This window comes from Mirounga angustirostris, unplaced genomic scaffold (genome assembly GCF_029215605.1).
Source record: "Mirounga angustirostris isolate CCGP_5_RB_7025 unplaced genomic scaffold, mMirAng1.0.hap1 SCAF_5, whole genome shotgun sequence".
Classification (NCBI taxonomy): Eukaryota; Metazoa; Chordata; class Mammalia; order Carnivora; family Phocidae; genus Mirounga; species Mirounga angustirostris.
The window spans coordinates 61,618,906-61,637,542 of NW_026991713.1; the positions used below are offsets into that span (position 1 = coordinate 61,618,906).

Here is an 18,637-nt window from a genome sequence, read left to right on the forward strand (position 1 = left end):
CCCGCCGCGGGTACCAGGCACCCCTCCCCCACTCGTGGGCGTTCGGAGCTCCTCCCACCACAGTGGGTACGGCGCGGTCACAGCCAGCGGTGGCGATGGCGGCCCGGGCTCGGGCCCTGGCGCTGGCGCTCTGGGGCTGGGCGCTGTCCCCGGCGGGGGCCCTGGACGCCATGGGCCCCCATGCGGCCGTCCGTCTGGCCGAGCTGCTGACCCCGGAGGAGTGCGGCCATTTCCAGTCGCTCCTGAAGGCGCCGGAGCCGGACGTCGAGGCCGAGCTGGCCCGGCTCTCTGAGGACCGGCTGGCCCGCGCCGAGCCGCCGGGGTCCACGTCCGCGCCGCCGGGCCGGCTGTGGCGGCGGGCGGCGGCCGAGCCCGCGGAGGAGTCGGACGGCTGCCGGGAGAAGCTGGCGGCCTGGCTGGCGGCGGAGGCCTCGACCCTGTCTTGGGACCGCGTGGCCCGGGCCCTGCGGCGCAGCGGCCGCCCCGACGTGGCCCGGGAGCTGGGCAAGAACCTCCACCAGCAGGCGACGCTGCAGCTGCGCAAGTTCGGCCAGCGCTACGTGCAGCCGCCCGCCGCCGCCCCCGGCCCCGCCCCCGGCCCCGCCCCCGGCCCCGCCCCCGGCCCCGCCCCCGGCCCCGCCCCCGCCCCCCCGCCCCGCCGCCGCGCCCCTAGCCCCGCGCCCCCGCCGCGCCTCGCTCCCGGAGCCGGACTGGGACGCGCTGCAGCTGATCGTGGAGCGGCTGCCCCAGGCGCCCTACGAGCGCAGCCCGGTCGGCTGGGTCGGGCCGCTGGCGCTCGGCCTCTTCACCGGCTTCGTGGGGGCGCTGGGCGCCGGGGCGCTGCTCGTCGTGCTCACGCTGTGGGTCACGGGCGGCGACGGCCCCGGCCCCGGCCCTCCCCGGCGCAGGCCGGCCCAGGCGCGCGGCGTGGGGGAGGCGAGGCCGCTCCTGTCTGCGGAGCTCGAACCGAGGGCCTGGGCGGCTGCGCGCGGGCCGGGGCCCCCCTCGCCTCAGTCTCCCTGGCTGTGAGACGGGAGCACAGCCCTGGCAGAGCGCTGCCTTCGCCGTATTATAAACGTTACCGAATACGCAAAGGAGGGAGCGAGCGTTGGTTTGTTGGAAATGGCCGCATCGCCAGCGGGGCTGCCAGTGGGCGAGGAGGGCCTGGGTGCCAGTGTCCCCGGGGTGGGAGGCAGGCCCTCCCCCTGGTCAGCTTTAGTGCCTCCTTCGCTCAGGAGTTCTTGCATTTAGTGAGTGCTAACTGTATGCCAGGCCCTGGGCGGAGCAGTTACAACCCACATTATTTGATAGAATCTTCAGAGCCCAAGAAAAGCAGGTATGCTCTCCATGACACCTAAAGAAAGTGGCCGCAACTAGTTAGTGGCAGAGTCAGGGTTTTGAACCCAGAGCTGCCTGAGCCGAAAGCTGAACTCCAGAGGGAACGATCTGTGACCAGTAAGGCAGCGTGACAAGATGTGGAGTTTCTGTTTACGCCCAGGCCCTGCTGGAGTGTGCAGGGCTGGCACAGCTAGAGGCGTCCCCACTTTCAGGGGCTGCTGCCTCCAAGCTGCTCCCCCTACTCAGGCAAGGCCTCCTGAATGGAGGAGACAGTAAGACCTAGCCTACCTGGAGCCCCAAACCTCTCCCACCCACCTGAGTGCCTGGGGCCGGGCCAGCCCATCTGAGGAGCTGAGCCTAGGTGAGCCCTCCGGCTCTGTCCCCTGCCACAGGGGAAGGCAAAGAGGACAGCTGTGGGGTCTGGCTGGGTGGGAGAGCTTGACTCCCCGGTCTACCCCGGGGCCAAGGGGCTTTGGCGTGAGAACAATGACAGAATGACAGGCCAGTCCAAGAGGAGAGTTGAAAACAAGATTGACGTAACCCTTTATTGCAAATTCTAAAGTAAAAAGATGTACAGTACAAAGTAAAATTGAAATTTCAGACTATAAACTTCCAATCCACTTATGCATTCTCATTTCTCAAGCATTTCTGCCATTTCCGCGTAAACGGAACAGGGAACAAGTCGAGGGGGTGAGGGAAGGAGGAGATACAGCAAGGGAAAAAAATTAAGTGTCTAGAATAATCACAAACCCCAGAAGCAAGTGAAAGGAAAGACATTTTCTCGACCTGCTGTCCTGGTGATGAGAAGCGGGGGTGGTTGGAGCAGTGCAGTTTAAAATGGCTCTCAGAATAGCAGCATTTATGGTACCATTTCGTCTTCCTTAAGTCCAAATAATACTTTGCCCTTCCCTAGTGCCTTTGCCTCTGTATCTCAAAACACTTTACAAAACATTTAGTTAAAGCCTCACAACACCCCTGTGAGGTAGGTCAGTATTATTATCCCCATTTTACAGATGAGGAAACTGAGGCACAGAGAGGTTAAGTGACTTGCCCAAGGCCACACAGCGAGCCAGTGGTTGAGCTGGGGATGGAACACAGGAGTTCTGTCCCTTTTCTGGAACCACTGGACCACGCTCCCCTTTACCTATATACATTCTTCACACACACACACCACACGTGCACACCCGCCCACCCCACCCCACTTAGCCTCTATGTACAGCAAACAGCAGTGGGGAGCAGGGGCAGGGGGTGCCTCAGGAGCACTTTCGTGGAGGAAATCTTGGTAATCTTGGAAAGGGAATCCAAGAAAGCACAGAGCTGAGCCACAGTACAGACCCTGTGCACACCTTGGACCCCCCCCCACCGACCCAGACTTCCTCTTCTCTCCTGATGTCCCCCTGGCTGGCTAGTTGCAGCCGATTCTTTAGGGGGTGGGGGTACCTGAAAATGAACGAAGCTTTTTGCAAAACTTTGGGCAACATCTGAGAAAAGAAAGAGGCATCATTACAGAAGATGCCCAGGACTCAAGTCGCAAAGTCATAACCCATGGCAACTCACCTCCACAGCAGGCCTGGAGGCTGGGGCCGAGGGGAGGAGGATGGGGACTGACCTACCAGCCATCTCTCTCCAGAGTGGAGCTACTGGAGCGGACCAGAGTGGGCACTTCATAATCCTCCTGAGAGTGTTCCTGGACGGGGAGACATGGCCTAGAGAGGGATGTCCCCAAAGCAGGGCAGGGTGAGGGAGGGGAGCGGTGCCCCTCTCCCCTGCACGAATGTGAACGAGACCAGCCGTAGTCTGCTGGTGTATGTGTTGGGGTGATGGAGGGCAGAGCCCAGCATTAGCTAGCAGAGTGGAGACTGCTGGGCATCGTGCTCGCCCGAGCTTTGGGGCATTAGGATAGTTTGTTTGTTTGTTTGTTTGTTTGTTTGTTTGAACATACTGGTGAAAAAGGCAGAAGTGAAGCCAGCCCGGCTGGGTTGGCTGACATCATCTCTGGGGGCTCTGCCAGGCGGACTGGTGAAGAAGGGGTTTCATGGGCCTGGAAGCACTGGCCCGGAACGGGGAAGAACGCCACATGCAGTGGGTGAGTGGGGGGGATCTGGGTAGGGGGGAGGTGGTAGTGGGCGGGACCTTGCTTTGCTCTCCAATCTCTACTTCTCAGCTAGAACTTTGCGAGAGACCCTGATCTCTCTCCCTTCTGTTCCCCGCCTTTTCCCAAATGTGCTAAGGTCCCGATTCCCAGACCCCTCCCAGGACTCAAGAATTGGGATAGTCAAGCAACAAACGGACACCAAGACAGGCTTCCCTTGTACAGTAAAAAGGGTCATTTTTATTTTGTTTCCTTTTGGCTTATAGTAGTGATGCACTTTTTTTTTTTTTTTTTTAAATCATGTCTCATTTAGAGCAGTGTTGGCCTCCATGCATTCACTAACACACTAATCTTCACTAGTGGTCTTTTACAAGTTTACATTGGTTGCGGCGGAAAAGAACAGAACTTTGGGCACTGTCGTTCCAGGGGCTCTGACTGGGAGCTTCTGTTTATTTCTCCCCAGTCAACTTCTGGCGCCAAAAGTGGCTCATTTAGAGCGAGTGGGAGTAGGTCCTGTTGCCTCGGGACGTTTTTGCTGCTCTCACCCTCTGCTTTAAATTCTGGAGTCTCCTCAGCCGAAGCAACAAGGAGGTTAAGGAAAGGAGAGGGGAGAGTGTTTTTCACACACAAACCAGCAACCGTGTCAGCGGCCGCTCCGTGGCTTTGGCTCTGCATTTTAAATTGACAGCATCACACATGTCTTTTTGCTTTTTTGTCCTTTTTTAAAGGTGGATTGTGGAGTATAAATACTGCACCAAGGACCTGGCTACAAAAAATAAATATTTATATTATATTTATAGATCTCTATATATATATGTGCAGTGATACTGTGGTTGCTGTTGGCTTCGTTAATATTTGGCAAAGCCTTGCCGCTCACCCACTCAGTGAAGGTGTACAAGAACGTCCTCACTGAGTCGTTCCGTTCAATGCCTGTTAACTGCCGGTGTAAACTGCTGGTGATGGTGTCATTTACTACCAAAGAAGTGTGGAGCAGGGCGCGTGAGTGAGAGAGTGAGCGAGCGAGTGGGTGGAGGGACGGTGGGTGAGGGGAAAAGAAGGTAGGAAAAGTTAAAAAAAAAAAAAAAGTTGAAACATCAAATAGAGTGGGGGTGGCTTCTTCCCTATGAAGCTGGCTGATGGGGGTCAGATACCAAGGCCCATGTGTGTGTTACTGAGGAGATAGCTGCTGGGGGGCCGGGGGGATGGGAGGGAAAAGGTCAGATCTTAGGAAAATCTCATTAATATGCTCTAGTAGCTTAATGACATCACTAGCATGAGCACTTGGGGGGTACCGAGCGGGATCTTATATCTCTGTTGCCCATCTCAAGACCTAAGAACAATTATGAAGTTTAGCCAAATCTTGCATAGAAGTGGTTAGAATTTATTGCACATTGGAACAAAAATATATATTTTTTTGTTGTTTTGGAAAAGACCATTAGCAATAAAAAATTTTTTGTCTGTCTGTCTGGTTTGGGGATGTACATTGGCTGACAGCATCTCAGTTCTAAGAAGAAAGAAAAGTATAAAAAATAAAAATAAACATGACAATGGCATAAGCCAGAAGCCATTTCCTATTTAATAAGTTAATAATTTGTATTTACAAAAAGGCATGCCAATAAAATAAAATGATATATTACAGTATTTATAATTCTTTTAAAAAGAATAGCCACACATGTCAGCTTCTGTTTTGTGCTGTTTACGATGTAGCCTGTACATGTTACTATACATTCGTCCTAGCAGTTAGCAGGGTCACTGAGAGAAATGCTTTTCCAACCTGGTGTCGGGTGTAGTACAAAAGTTCTACGGAGGAGGCCGCAGAAGCAGGCTGACGAGAGCTGGGCAGAGCTTCTAAAGGTCCGACAAGATAGAAAGCTCTGTTTACTGCCTTGCCGTGGTTTGTTCTACGCAAAACTAGTCAGGTGGATGGTACAATTACACCAAAGTGCTTCTATTGCAAGGCAGGTTGGTGTGTCTGATTATGGGGTGCTTTTAGTCCCCCTTGGTTTTATGGTTCAGGAAGAATTTGTTTTGATTTGGTTCGCATGCTCAAGTCTCTCCTCATTCTTTGTATAGACTTCCTGACACATTCAACTGCAGCATCTTGGCTTTGAGCTCTAGTCATCCAATGAGAAACCTCTGGACTAAAAACGGTCTTCCCTAGAGCGGGAGACGGAATGGACGACACGGTGCTCCCCGCAAAGCCACCCTCCAGGGACAATGGGCAGGCCGCTAAGCAGCGTAACTGGCTGAGAGGGAACTGTGTGGGGAGAAGCTGGGACGTGTTAAGAATTCAGAGTAAATCGCATTCTCATGAGAATCAGTGCAATAAAGAAACCAAGTGGGCTTGGTTCAGAGGCGGCTCCATCTCTACCTCGGGGCCCAGCAGTGACTGTTTGTTCTCTAACACACGAAAGAAACCACCGCCACAGCCCCCAGTGCTTCTGCCCTCACCCAGCTCTGTAGGTAAGGGAAGCCCCGCTTGGTGGAAAAATGAGATGGAGGCAAAGAGGAATCATGCAGTGCGTGAGCTTGCCACAACCCCTCTGTAGAGGGGAGAGGCCCGCTGGGAAGATCTGCACCCCTCTCCAGCGGGACCTGAGCCCGGAGAAAGCCACGGTGCAGAAGGACAGGACACTGAATGAAGTGAGCACCCCAACCCCCTGACCAACTGAAAGTTTGCTTTCAGTTCCCCAAATTGCCCCCTAGAGATAACGTGCCACTTTGAACAGCACTTTTATCTCTGCCCCAAATAAGTGTCAGTTCTCCAGTATGAAGGCTAAACAATCATCATAAATATTGCAATACAAATGAACTTTTTTTTTTTGATTTTTTGTTTTTAGCCCTAGGATTTGGTTTTACAGTGACATTATTAATACAAGCCATTCGAGATCAAAGTTTCCCCATGGAAGGGACACAGAGCAGCATTAAGTAGTTCATCTTTCAAAATGTGCAACAATGGCTGTATGTTAGAGATGTCTGTTAAACATATACACACAACGGATCCATCTGCTTGTTGGGTTGGGTTTGTTTTGTTGTTGTTGGTGGTGGTGGTCAATTGGTTGGTTATGTTTCCCTACCCAGAGGGTGTATGAAAGACTTCTAAGAATTCATAAGGAATTGCAGCGGGTATGGAACTCTTACCATTTTTTTTCTCCAAATACAGTGAACGGTGCAGGGCTGGGTCCTGTCCGAAGGCTGACCCAGTGCAGGGGACAGGATTAGTAGTGTCCTGTGGTGTATGGTTCTCATGCATGACTTCTGATCACGGCATGCCATCATGCAAATCATTTCTACGCATTGAACGAGCACAATGTTTGGAATCGGCCTGAGCAAGTCCTCCTCAGCCTGAAGAAACCTGATTGTTTCCCCCACCCATCTCCAAACCACGTGAAGCCCATGTGGAGAAGATGCGGTTTATGTCAAAGAAACTGACAATTGAATGACATGGGCTAGATATGAGAGTGTGTGTGTGTGTGTGTGTGTGTGTGTTCTTTTTGCTGCTTAGCTTAACTAATGTAAGAATGCAAATATAGTTTGCATGAACAAACAAACTTTTAAAGTGATGCTTTCTGCTTCTGAGAATCACCAAAATGAAAAAATAAAATCCATTTGGCTGCAACGGAAATATGCTGGTCCCGGCAGCCTCTCCTCTGGTTTTTGTATCCTGTTGGTTTTGTCCTAAGTTGCATTGACTGATGTGGAACATGCAGTAACCACCTGCCCAAGCATTAGAAAATCTGTGAGTCCAGGGAGCAGGGTCCTTGGCCCTTGGCAGGTCACTGCTCAAGATGCAACCGTGTTACATGGTAAGCAGACTACGTTTGGTATAGATCTTCAGGTTAAAGTGTCTCCACAGCTGTTCTGCATTGATAATATTCAGGAAGTTTGTAAACAATCTTTCACTTGCAAGTTTTACATCTGTACAATATTTAATTTTTGCTTTCCTCTAACACTTGGATTCTCTGACCTCCTTTTGTCTTTTGGCCCTTTCCCTTCTTCCTTCCTCTGCCCGTTGCTGTTTCTCCTTCTCAGGTTTAGTTACACTGTCATAGGACGGGAGGGAGGCTGTAGACGGGGTGCTCTCTCTTTTCTCCCGGTGCGTGCCTCCGTTCTCCAGCTTATTGGAAGTGGTCTTTTTGCAAGTGAAGCCCCGCCTTGCTAAATGTCCCCGGTAGGCGCGCTGCAGGACCACCGCCGACACCTCCTCCTGCTTGCGCCGCAGTGTGGTCGTGATTGGCTCGTAAGACACTTTGGAAGGATTGGATGCCACGAACCGCTCCTCCATCTGCTGCCGGAGGATGTCCAACTCCCCGCTATCTCCCAGGACCCGCTTGGTGAAGGCAAAAAGGATGTCCAGGCAGTGGATGCGATCCCCGCTGACCATGGGCAGGTCCATGGCAATGAGCTCGATGGTGTTGGGCTTGGGCACTCGGAGAGGGTGCTCCAAGGCGTCCGCGAAGTCTGCCAGCTTACAGTACTCGATGAACTGGGTGGCATCGGGGTCAAACTTCTCCCAGATCTCATAGAAGGTCTCAAAGTCGTCCTCGCTCAGAGGGTCGGCGCTTTCCTCCGTGGCTACACTGAAGTTCTCCAAGATGATGGCGATGTACATGTTCACGACGATTAGGAAGGAGATGATGATGTAGCTTACGAAGAAGAAGATGCCCACGGAGGGGTTCCCGCAGTCTCCCTTAAAGCCACTCCCTGGGTGTTCCTTATCCAGACTGCAGTCAGGGGGGCGGTTTAGGATGGGCAACAGCAGGCCATCCCAACCAGCCGAGGTTGTGATCTGAAACAGGCAGATCATGCTGTTGCCAAAGGTCTCAAAGTTGAACATGTCATCAATGCCAGCCTCGTGCTTCACATACGCAAAATTGGACATCCCAAAGATGGAGAAGATGAACATGACCAGGAAGAGCAGAAGGCCAATGTTGAAAAGAGCAGGCAAGGACATCATTAAGGCAAAGAGCAGGGTACGGATCCCTTTGGCACCTTTGATCAGACGCAAGATGCGCCCAATCCGGGCCAATCGGATGACTCGGAATAGGGTTGGGGAAACAAAGTATTTCTCAATTATATCAGCCAGGAACATTCCTAAGAAGAGGACAGAAGAAGAAATGTTACTGAGATTGGAGACCCCTTTCTCTTAGGTCACCTGGCACTGGAGCCCTTAAGTTCAAAGGGCTTCAAAGAATGAGCACCTTACCCTTCAATCTCAACTCTCATGATGAAAAGAGAAAACCACATGTTTCAAACATATGGAAAAGCAGAGAAAACAATAACATAGGCATTTATGCACTTCACATCCAGATTTAATAGATCCAAGTGCTTTACCAAATTTGCTTCCTCTCTTCAACCACAATCCTGGAGATGGTGTAGTATTATTCCAGTTTCTTCACAGTTTCACTATGGATGAATCCATAGCTATCATAGGTAGATAGATAGCATCCTAGCATCCTACTACGTTGAAAGAATTATACTGTATCTTTTTAGAACAAGTTTTTTAGATCTCTAACTTAATTTTGAGACTTTGCATTATGTTTGTGAGATTGATCTCTGGTGCTAAAATAGTTCTGGATTATTCATTTTCATGGTTGAACAGTATTCCATTTCATGAACAGGTTCTCATTTATCTGTTTTCCCACTCAAGAATGATTAGTTTTTCTCAGTTTTGCGCGTGTGTGACTTGCCGAGGTGTTACTGATTGCTCTCCGAAATGCTAGCAAATTTCCATATCCACACACAGTGAACGAGAGGGCCCGGCGCCACCCAGGACTTCACGCCCCTAGGCTGTGGTGTCTTAGTTATTCCGCTATGCCACTAATTTTCAAAGTATCTTCTTCCTAGCTCTGAAAAGACATTTTTGGTTTCTTATTGTGCCATGTCCCTACCCTGCCAAAGTAGCCAAGAAAACCAGAGGGATCCCTCGGAGTGGCTTTTAACTCAGAGCTTCTAGATTTTGTGTTTAAAGCCATAAATCAGAAACAGCATCAGCAGAGAAAAACGTTAAGGCATAAGTAGGATATAAAAGTAGAGGGTGACCATGTAAATCCATAGGATTTTTCTGTTTACGTTTATCTGGGGGTCCACCTCAGCCAGACCACTTGCCTTGAACACTGCAGAGCAATCATGGGAGTCCAATGAAGGGCCACAGAAGGAAGAGGACACGCAAAGGTTGGGACGTGGCAGCTGAAGGGAAGGCAAAGACATGCCCTCTTCCTTCAGCGCCTTCTCCTGCTGTCGAGGCCCTGATGAGACAACATGAGCTTCCACTGACAGGAAGGATTTACTTTGAATAAGGAAATATCTTTCAACCTAAGGATTCACAGATACTGGGACAGTGAACTGCAGAAGGCTATGCAATCTTCTTATTTGAGCTTTATTTTCCCTTTTCTTAAAGAGATTTATTTATTTTTTTGAGAGAGAAAGAGAGAATCTCAAGCAGACTTCTCGCTGAGCACAGACCCCATGCAGGGCTTGATGCAGGGCTCGATCCCACGACCCAGAGGTCATGACCTGAGTGGAGATCAAGAGTTGGACGCTTAACGGACTGAGATACTCAGGCATCCCATTGAGCTTTTTAAGCTAGGATAAATATCTTTTTTTTTTTTTTTTTTTTTGGTTTTTGTTTCCCTCCTCTAAGACTCAAAGAGGTGTCTAACTGGAGACATATCAGAGTAACAGTGACCATTTTGGGCTTACACTCCCCCATCCATTCCTTCATAAAGCTGTCTTTGTGATCAGTCAAGCTCATTATGTGTGACTCTTTTTCTTTTTTTTTTTTTTTTAAGATTTTATTTATTTATTTATTAGAGAGCGAGCGAGCGAGAAACAGCATGAGAGAGGAGAGGATCAGAGGGAGAAGCAGGCTCCCCGCTGAGCCGGGAGCCCGATGTGGGGACTCGATCCCAGGACCCTGGGATCATGACCTGAGCCGAAGGCAGTCGCTTAACCAACTGAGCCATCCAGGCGCCCAAGTGTGTGACTCTTTTTCAACATAGGACAAAAATCTTAACTTTCAGAAAGGGATGAGAATCAGTAAGTTCAGAGAGTAGGCTGGACAGCCTCTTGGAGTATCTTCTGGAGCTAGAATTCCATGGAGTATTTGAAGTTTAAAAAAAAACACAAATGTCTACCTTAGCCAGGACCCGAGATGAATTCTCAGCTCTCTTCTTCTTACATCTCAATTAAGTCATAACCAATGACCATAAGAAGTCAGGTAGTATCTGGAATACTGCATTCCATGTCTGGTGGGCAAGGAAGGCTTCAGAGAGAAGGTGCCAGAGTAAGGTTTTGTCTGATGAACATGTATTTGTTCCCAGAGAAAAGGGGAGAAAGATGGGTAGACAGCACTCCAGGGAGCAGGAACACCATTTAAAGGGTCCTCTAGGAGGTCCCAGGGCTAATTACCCCAACTCCTCTTAATTTAAAAAGATAATTTCTTGGGACGCCTGGATGGCTCAGTTGGTTAGGCGTCTGCCTTTGGCTCAGGTCATGATCCCAGGGTCTTGGGATCGAGTCTTGCATCGGGCTCCTTGCTCAGTGGGGAGCCTGCTTCTCCCTCTGCCTGTCACTCCCCCTGCTTGTGCTCTCTCTCTCTTTCTCTCTCTGACAAATAAATAAAATCTTAAAAAAATAAAAAGATAATTTCTATACTTTTGTTTCTGAACAAATGAATGGTATTTAATAAAAATCCTAATCACCAAAAGTAAAATTATTCTTTCTCTTTATTTTTGAGTACCATCTGAGAATAGGGGGCATGGTTTGGTTTGTGGGTTTTCCAGCCCACTCAATGACGGGTGGGCAGAAAACATTCAAGAATAGTGGACAAGGCAACACTGTCCAAAGTATGTTTTGTGGGAGGGTAGGAGTGTGGATTTGAGTCCAGGGGCTGGCCTTGAACCCCTGCTCACTTGCTCACCAGCCTCATGTCTTGGTCACTGCTCTGTGCCTCAGTTCCTTGAGATACTTAGATGGTCGTTGTGAGGACTGTAGGAATTATAACTAGAGTAAAGCACTTAGAATGGTGACCGGCACATAGTATGTTTCAGTAAAACATGGGATACCATTATTATTACTTGAAAAAAGGGTGTTGTGATCAAAATAAAGGTAGCATGGTGAGTTCAACAATTCTTTACTGTAGGACTTTCAAGAACTTTCTATAGCCTAATGTGCTCTGTGACTCTCCACGGGGAAACTCCATGTACAGTGTTGCCCAAAGTAATTTTCTTGGGGGGAGATATATGCGATTAGCGCTCCATATATCAACACACTTATGGATGTGCTGCTCCCATGGACAGAACTAGAAAACCAGAAACTAACACTGACCAAGGGGAGGGCCAGCTGCCTTCAGTCACCCCTGGTCACCACCTTGCTCAGCCAGCCTGGCCACCGGCTCCAGGGCTGGTTCCCGCGGGCCTTGGGCACTCTCCCTCTGCCAGCCTACATCAGTTAAACCTACCTGGAACCAAGCCACTGTTTCATCATTTGAGATGCCTTTTAGGAAGGCAAGGAAACATTTTGGGAGGCCAATCGATAGGCCAGCATTTCCTTTGCCTCCCATGCCTTTTGGTTGAAGCAAAATGTCACACAGTTGCCGTTAAGCTCCAACCTGAGTTCCACCTCTGCCACCTCCTAGTTGGGTGACCTTGGACATACAGAAGACTAAAAAATAGCTGCTTCTTGGGCTGTCATAAGGATCCAGTGAGATCATGCCAGTGAAGAACTATGCCTGGCACACAGTAAAACCTCAGTAAGATGAGCCCTGGCAGTCCCCACCAGAATGTTCTCAGACCATTTTCATTAGTATCCAACCTAGCAAACTCCAACCATTCCTTTTTCCACATTATACTGCTACTGCAGCCATAGTTGTTTTTACCTTCCCTGTTAACTTTAAACTCCTTGAAAAAAAGAGTCAAATCTCTATCATTTTCCCCTCTTCAGCCAGGGAATTTATAATTCAAGACGACTATGAACACTCAGTAGAAACTCACTGACCACGTGACCTACTGCGCGGGGGGGGGGCCCCCAAGATGACTTAGAGATGCACGCGGGCTTCCGCCATGAGAGTCCCGGGCCTGCACTTGACACCCGTGGAAGTGGCCGCTGTCCCAGAAGTCCCATGCTCAAGGCCAGTCAGGTGCCCTGCGTCTCCCCCCCGCTCGCCCCACTTACCCACAATGGACAGGATGACTACCACGAAGTCAAAGATGTTCCAGCCAATGGTGAAGTAGTAGTGCCTCAAGGCAAACATTTTGAGCACACACTCACAGGTGAAAAAGATCACGAAGACCAGGTTAATCCAGTAGAGAATGTTTTCCATCTGCTTGCTCTGCGTATCTGTCTCTACCATCATTGTCACCATGTTAAGGCAGATGAGCATCATGATAACGATATCAAAGGCTTGTTGAGTGACAAAATCAAAGATGATACCTTGGATTTTGTTCTGGGGGGTGGGAGGGGGAGGAAAGACACAAGAGCATTCATGAGAGCCTCTCCGAGCGGACCGTCGAAGTTGCCATCGCCTTTCTTTTCTGTAACCCTGGCCAGCCCCCTATGCCGCTTCTCTGGCAGGATGTCAGGAGCATGGGCAGACCCCGACATCAGTGTCACCTCCCCAGGTTTTCTAACACTGCCACGCTTCTGTGTCTATGCCATCACACGCTTCTGGAGGTCTTCCTGGCTCGCCAGTTGCTCCGGTTCAGCCTCGTGTCCTGGCCATGTCTGCCCTGCCCTCATCTCTTCTCTCTGCACTGTCTCCCCAGAAGAGCTCATCTATTCCTACTGCGTACACAGTATCTATGTACTTTGGTTTCTCAAGTTCTTTCCTCTGAATTCCCGTGTTGCTTTCTCAACATCTCTCCTTGTTGACCCATAAGCATCTCAAACCTAACAAGTCCCTCCCCTGCCTTTCACCCAACCTGCTCCTCTCCCATCTCAATCGTCCACTCAGTCTCCAAGCCAGAAACCTGAGGGTCACCCTTGTCGCTTTCCTCTCCCTTGTCCCCCACTGCATGCACAGCCGGTCCTACTGATTCTTCTGAATTCACCCACTTCATCCCACTTCTGTTGGCCCTACTCTAGCCCAAGCACTGCCATCTTCTATCTGGACTTCTGAAAGAGTCTCCTAACTAGTGTCCCTGCTTCCTCTCTTGCCCACATCCAGTGTAGTCTCCACAGAGTAGCAAGTGTTATTATTTAAAAACATAAATGGGTCACATCCCACTTCTACTTAAAACCTTTCAATGGTTTCTCATTGGGCTTGCAACAAAATTCTTACTGCTAGCCTGATTTAGAGATGCCTCGCATGGTCTAATCCAGCTCATCTCATGCTCCTTCCTCTAGCCGGTCACCACCTGCAACACTGAGGCTTTCTGCTTTTACAACCTCATTTGCTTTTCCAGGATCTTCTCCCCCAGAACTCTGGCTCCTTCTCATCTACCCAAGTACACCCTCCCTAGTGAGGCTTCCTCTTAACTACTCTACTGAAGTAGATCCCCTGCCCCAAGCCTCCCTATTCTCTGTCAGGCCCTCTAGTTGTTTTTTCTCACAACGCTCCACATTGTATCGTGGCGGTTTGCTTATTTTATTATCTCTGTCCCCTCTGTATCATAAGCAACCTCATAATTCAGACATAACAGTGGGTCTTGTGCCTGGAACATAGTAGGAGATCTATAACTATTTGCTGAATGAGTGCTGATCATTCTTTATTAATGTCTCCTGCCACATTAAGTTTCCATATTTTAGAGTAGAAGAAAATACATTCAGGTTCCTGCATGCAAAGGACTGAACAGAACTTCAGAAATGTTAACCCTCTCCATTCTCCTTAGTCTCGTTTCCAACACAAAATGGAAGCTCTAACCTCAAGGAAATACCAAAAATGTTCTCTTTCTTAAGATCTCTCTGATTTTTTTTTTTTTTTGAAAGAATCTAGGCACTCAAGTTGGTGCTTATTTTGAGGATCACTTTCACTTGCTGGTTTTCCAACTGTTCTGTGGGGCCTGAGGGCTTCCTTCCTCTCAGAAGTTGGTGAGGCAGGTATGCCAGGCCAGGGGTAGCACTAAGTAGGGAAAAACCCATTCTTGGTTCAAAGTAGCTCTATTTTTTTATTTTTACAAATTAGACTGCCAGGTGAGTGTTTATTTTAAGAGTTGTGCTGTTTTTTCGGGGCGCCTGGGTGGCTCAGTTGGTTAAGCGACTGCCTTCGGCTCAGGTCATGATCCTGGAGTCCCGGGATGGAGTCCCGCATCGGGCTCCCCGCTTGGCAGGGAGTCTGCTTCTCCCTCTGACCCTCCTCCCTCTCATGCTCTCTGTCTCTCATTCTCTCTCTCTCAAATAAATAAATAAAATCTTTAAAAAAAAAGAGTTGTGCTGTTTTTAAATAAACAGTTACTTTAAATGAAAGTTAGAGAAGATGGAACTTTGAGCCTGGGGGTTATGTCCCACTCCACTGGGTATATGGCTTCGGGAGCAGAGCCTCTCCCCTGAAGCTAGAGGGCAAGCACCAACAGGAGGGCAAAGCAAAATCCCAGTGCCCAAATCTGTTTTACAAAAGGCTCCGTTCAAGACAGAAAATCAGGACATCAGACTTCTAGTTTTACCCTCTTCTGCTCCCACAGATATCTTGCAAAGACTTGCTTGCTGGGTAGAGAGCTGAGAAGATAGTGGCCACATCCTATCTTGCACTGGTAGGAAAGAGACCAGCTTTCATTTTTACTTCCCTTTGTTAATATTTTAGTGGTCTCTTAAAACATCTTTCTACCAGTGCCAGAGTCAATGTGGTTATAACAGGCTGATTCTCCGCTGCTGCCCAAGGAAGTCTCAGAGGAAAGGTCAAGCACAAATATAAAAGCCATCCCATACCTTAGTCCCTGTTCTGCTGTCTTCCCCAGATCCTCTGGATGGGGCAGCTGGGAGAGGGTCAGAGGGCACAGGGAGCCCATCACTTACCCTTTTCTTTCCTTGGCAATAACCCTACCAGTGTCTTTACCATATGGGGTCTCACTCTGCCCTCAGCCTGCACTCACCAGGGGGCGGGGAATGGGTTTCTGTGGTTTCTTTGAGCCCAGCTTTTTCATGGCATTGTAGTACTTCTTCTGTTCTTCGGTCATGAAGATGTCCTGACCTCCAAAGTAAAGGAAGAAAGAAGAGAGCGAGCAATTACAATAGGCTCTCACATGCTATGGTTTGGACCTAAGGTTCAACCCTAAGAACTGAGGGGGGACTGACCCCCTTACCTTTCCAGAAGTCAGTTTAGCTAATAGTTGCCCCATAATGAGGTCAACCTGGGACAGCTATTCTAAGTCAAAGAAACACCAGCCTTTGTCTTCAGCTTTGAATTCCTGAGGTCTGCCAGTGGCTGGGCACAAAGGAAATGGGCTACCCCACTGTGGGCCCTCAGGGAAGGGTACACTTGAGAGCAGTGATATTGAAGACAGTTGCATCTCACTGGTTCACACACGTTTTTGGACCTGCTTTCCTGATAAAATTCTAAAGAATAACATTTTTAAACGAAAGGATTTTCAAGTCCTGGTTATTGGCCCATTTATTTCCAATTAATATTAAAAATTCAGAAATCCTCGTGCAAGAAAACAACACAGAGAGTTCCTTGACACAGACTTGACTTCTAAAATGGATGACAAGAGTGAGTGCTTCAGACTGTTTGGGAAAAATTGTTAACTGTCTGGAACAAGTGAGGAAGTGAACTTTCCAAGGACAAGGATGGTCTTTCAAATCCCAGTTTGCTAGTGCTGCCCAGGGATTCCCATCGGTAATGACAAGTCTAGACACTTTCTACTTCTTGCTACAGTTATTCAGCTGCTGCTTTCCTTCTCACCCCTGTCACCAGACCCTCTCTGACTCTGCCTTCCTCTGGCAGGATGCCAAACCCAGCAAAGGCCTCAAGAATTGCTAGTACATTTGGTACTAGTAAATTGCTAGTTTGGCCTAGGAAATGTGGTAAACCACATACTGTGCAATCCAGCCCCCCACAGAAAGAGCTGGGTGGCGCTAATGTAGAGTGGGGCCAGGGCCACAGTGAGGTGATAATATGGATTTTAGAGAAAGAGAGGCATTTTCTTTCTAGAGATAGGGACAGAAGTGCCTCTCCTCTGAGCTGAGCTCTGGCCGCTGGCGGTGAGGGGACGAGACCTATCTTTTTCTTTTGTTGATTGAAGTTATCAATGATGACACCAATGAACAGGTTCAGGGTGAAGAAGGAGCCGAAGATGATGAAGATGACAAAGTAGATGTACATGTAGATGTTGTCCTCATACTTAGGCTGCTCGTCAGGCTGTCCAAGGATAGGAGAGAAAAGAAGAGAATCAGCTCCTAGCGTGGGGTGAGGCGGGCCATTCTGACGTGCCATCGCCACCAGCCATAACTGACCACTGGATCTGCTGCGCCAGCTGGGATGAGGGCGCTCTACGTTCTCGCTGCCCGGCCCTGCCCTGCCACTTGACTTAGGGGGAGAATATGCAAATGGCGAGGCCAGGGGGAGGGGAGGGCTGTCCGCTAGGAGCCACACTTCTGTCAGCAGCACTAAAGAGGAGATGGCTCCACTGGGTAAAGCTCAACGGCCTAATCATCCGGAGCCAGTGTAAGAGAGCGATGACTGACTGGGAGGAGGAAAGGGAGCTATAATCAATCAGACAAGCAATACATGTCCTAACACCCTTTTTCTTGATAAGCGCCGTCATGCTGCTTGCTTTCTAGCCATCCAAGAAGGTTGTGGTTTTGCCAGGTGTATCCTTACCTTTCGGGAATCTACAGCTGCATACATGATGTCCATCCAGCCTTTGAAGGTTGCCTGGCAAACAGAGTCAGTCATTAGACTGTGCCTGTTAGGGGGTGGGCGGGGGTCTAGGCAGGGGTCACAGAGGCCAGGCTCATAGGCTCAGCGTGAACACAAGACAGAGTTTGGGCATGGCTTCATACGGACACAGAATTTTCTGTTAGTTAATACAGGTCCCGAGGGAGCTTTGACTCAGTCCCTGAAAATAACACCAAAGTTTGGCAGAGAAACATGTTGACAATGGTAATTGGATCAATTCTCTCATAAAAGGTCTTTAAAATGGGTCTGAGGAGGTTTCCTAACGCCAGGGCAAACTTGTATTTATAAATGAGTGGCAGGAATCTACTGAGGTACTGGGAACTTAGCCTACCACTGACAAGTCATTTTTTTACAATGGTGTTAAATAAGCAATGGGGGTCTGAAAATTTCTAAGTTGCAGTGAAAAAAAAAACCCCAAAACAACACAAGGCCAGAACTTTCCCCCTACCACTTTCTGCATTCAGCCTATGTCAATGGCAATCCTGGCTCCATCCCAGACAGCCCTTCCTAACTGCACTCTCTTTCCACCTACTATACCTCGTCTGATTTTGGAAACAAATACGGGTTAGCAATTCAGTGTTCTCTGTTTTCTTTTTGTCCCATTTGTTTTGTTTATTCAACCAGACTCCCAAGTTTTTTCAGGGCACGGGTGGTTCTTTATTCATCAGGCGGCCCTAGTAGTGCCAAGCACAGCACCTTGCACAAGGTGGGGACTCTGAATACAATGTCTAATTGGCTGATTGATGTGCATTGGTCTCCTGGAGCTGCTCCAATTCAGATTCACTTTGTGGGTCCAATTTCCCCAACTGGATAAAACAACAAAAGACTCTGGAGTAGGATAAAGCTCATTCTATTAACTTTGGCTCCTAATACTAGCTAACAGTAAGTGCTTACTATCTGTAAGGTCAAGTTGAAAGTTTCACCTGCATTAGAGCATTCAATCCTCCCAACGACTATACGATGTAGGTAACAAAAACACCTAATAGCAAAATACTATTAATTAAGCACTGCTCTGTGCCAGGCATTGTTCTGAGAAATTTTAATAAACTATCATGAGTCCTCTTAACAACAGTGCAAGGTATTATTACCGACATTGAACAGATGAAGAAACAGACTTGGGGAAGTTGAGCAATTTGTCCAAGGTTACATATGCAATAAACATCAGAGTGTGGCTCAAACCTACAATTGTCTGACTCCAAAGCTTAAGAGCTTTCACTGCATCATCCTGTCTCATCAAACAGTCCAAAAAATTGGTGACAGTGGAAGAGGAAACTAGACATGACGGGAGGCTACATAATTAAAATAAATCCTTTCTTACCGCGATACGTTAATCTGAGACCTTTCTCTGGGGTTGGGCTGACATGAGTGGCAGCATC

At 48.9% G+C, this 18,637-nt stretch overlaps 2 protein-coding genes across 4 annotated transcripts in view; one reads left to right on the top strand and one right to left on the bottom strand.

Annotated features, from left to right (window-relative positions):
- The first annotated feature begins 95 nt into the window (after positions 1–95).
- On the top strand, positions 96–1,029 carry TMDD1 (transmembrane and death domain 1). The gene is made up of 2 exons (XM_045869017.2): positions 96–597; positions 674–1,029. Exons 1-2 carry the CDS (start codon positions 96–98, stop codon positions 1,027–1,029), a joined length of 858 nt encoding a protein of 285 aa, XP_045724973.1.
- Positions 1,030–5,574: 4,545 nt separating this feature from the next.
- Positions 5,575–18,637, bottom strand: part of SCN8A (sodium voltage-gated channel alpha subunit 8) — a 118,723-nt gene continuing 105,660 nt past the window's right edge. For all 3 annotated transcript variants that reach the window (XM_064591230.1, XM_064591229.1, XM_064591231.1), the window contains exons 23-27: positions 17,184–17,237; positions 16,584–16,721; positions 15,457–15,561; positions 12,605–12,875; positions 5,575–8,524 (exon numbers count right to left, since the gene is read on the bottom strand). In XM_064591230.1, coding sequence (XP_064447300.1) covers positions 7,377–8,524; positions 12,605–12,875; positions 15,457–15,561; positions 16,584–16,721; positions 17,184–17,237 — 1,716 coding nt within the window. In that variant the 3' untranslated portion in view covers positions 5,575–7,376. The remainder of the gene's footprint in view (positions 8,525–12,604; positions 12,876–15,456; positions 15,562–16,583; positions 16,722–17,183; positions 17,238–18,637) is intronic.

What these genes read in the sequence shown, in the direction of transcription:
- TMDD1 (XM_045869017.2), top strand. Translation starts at nt 96, where the DNA reads ATGGCGGCCCGGGCTCGGGCCCTGGCGCTGGCGCTCTGGGGCTGGGCG. An exon ending in CGCCCCCGGCCCCGCCCCCG is followed by an intron (nt 598 to 673) that starts GCCCCGCCCCCG and finishes CCGCGCCCCTAG; the next exon opens with CCCCGCGCCCCCGCCGCGCC.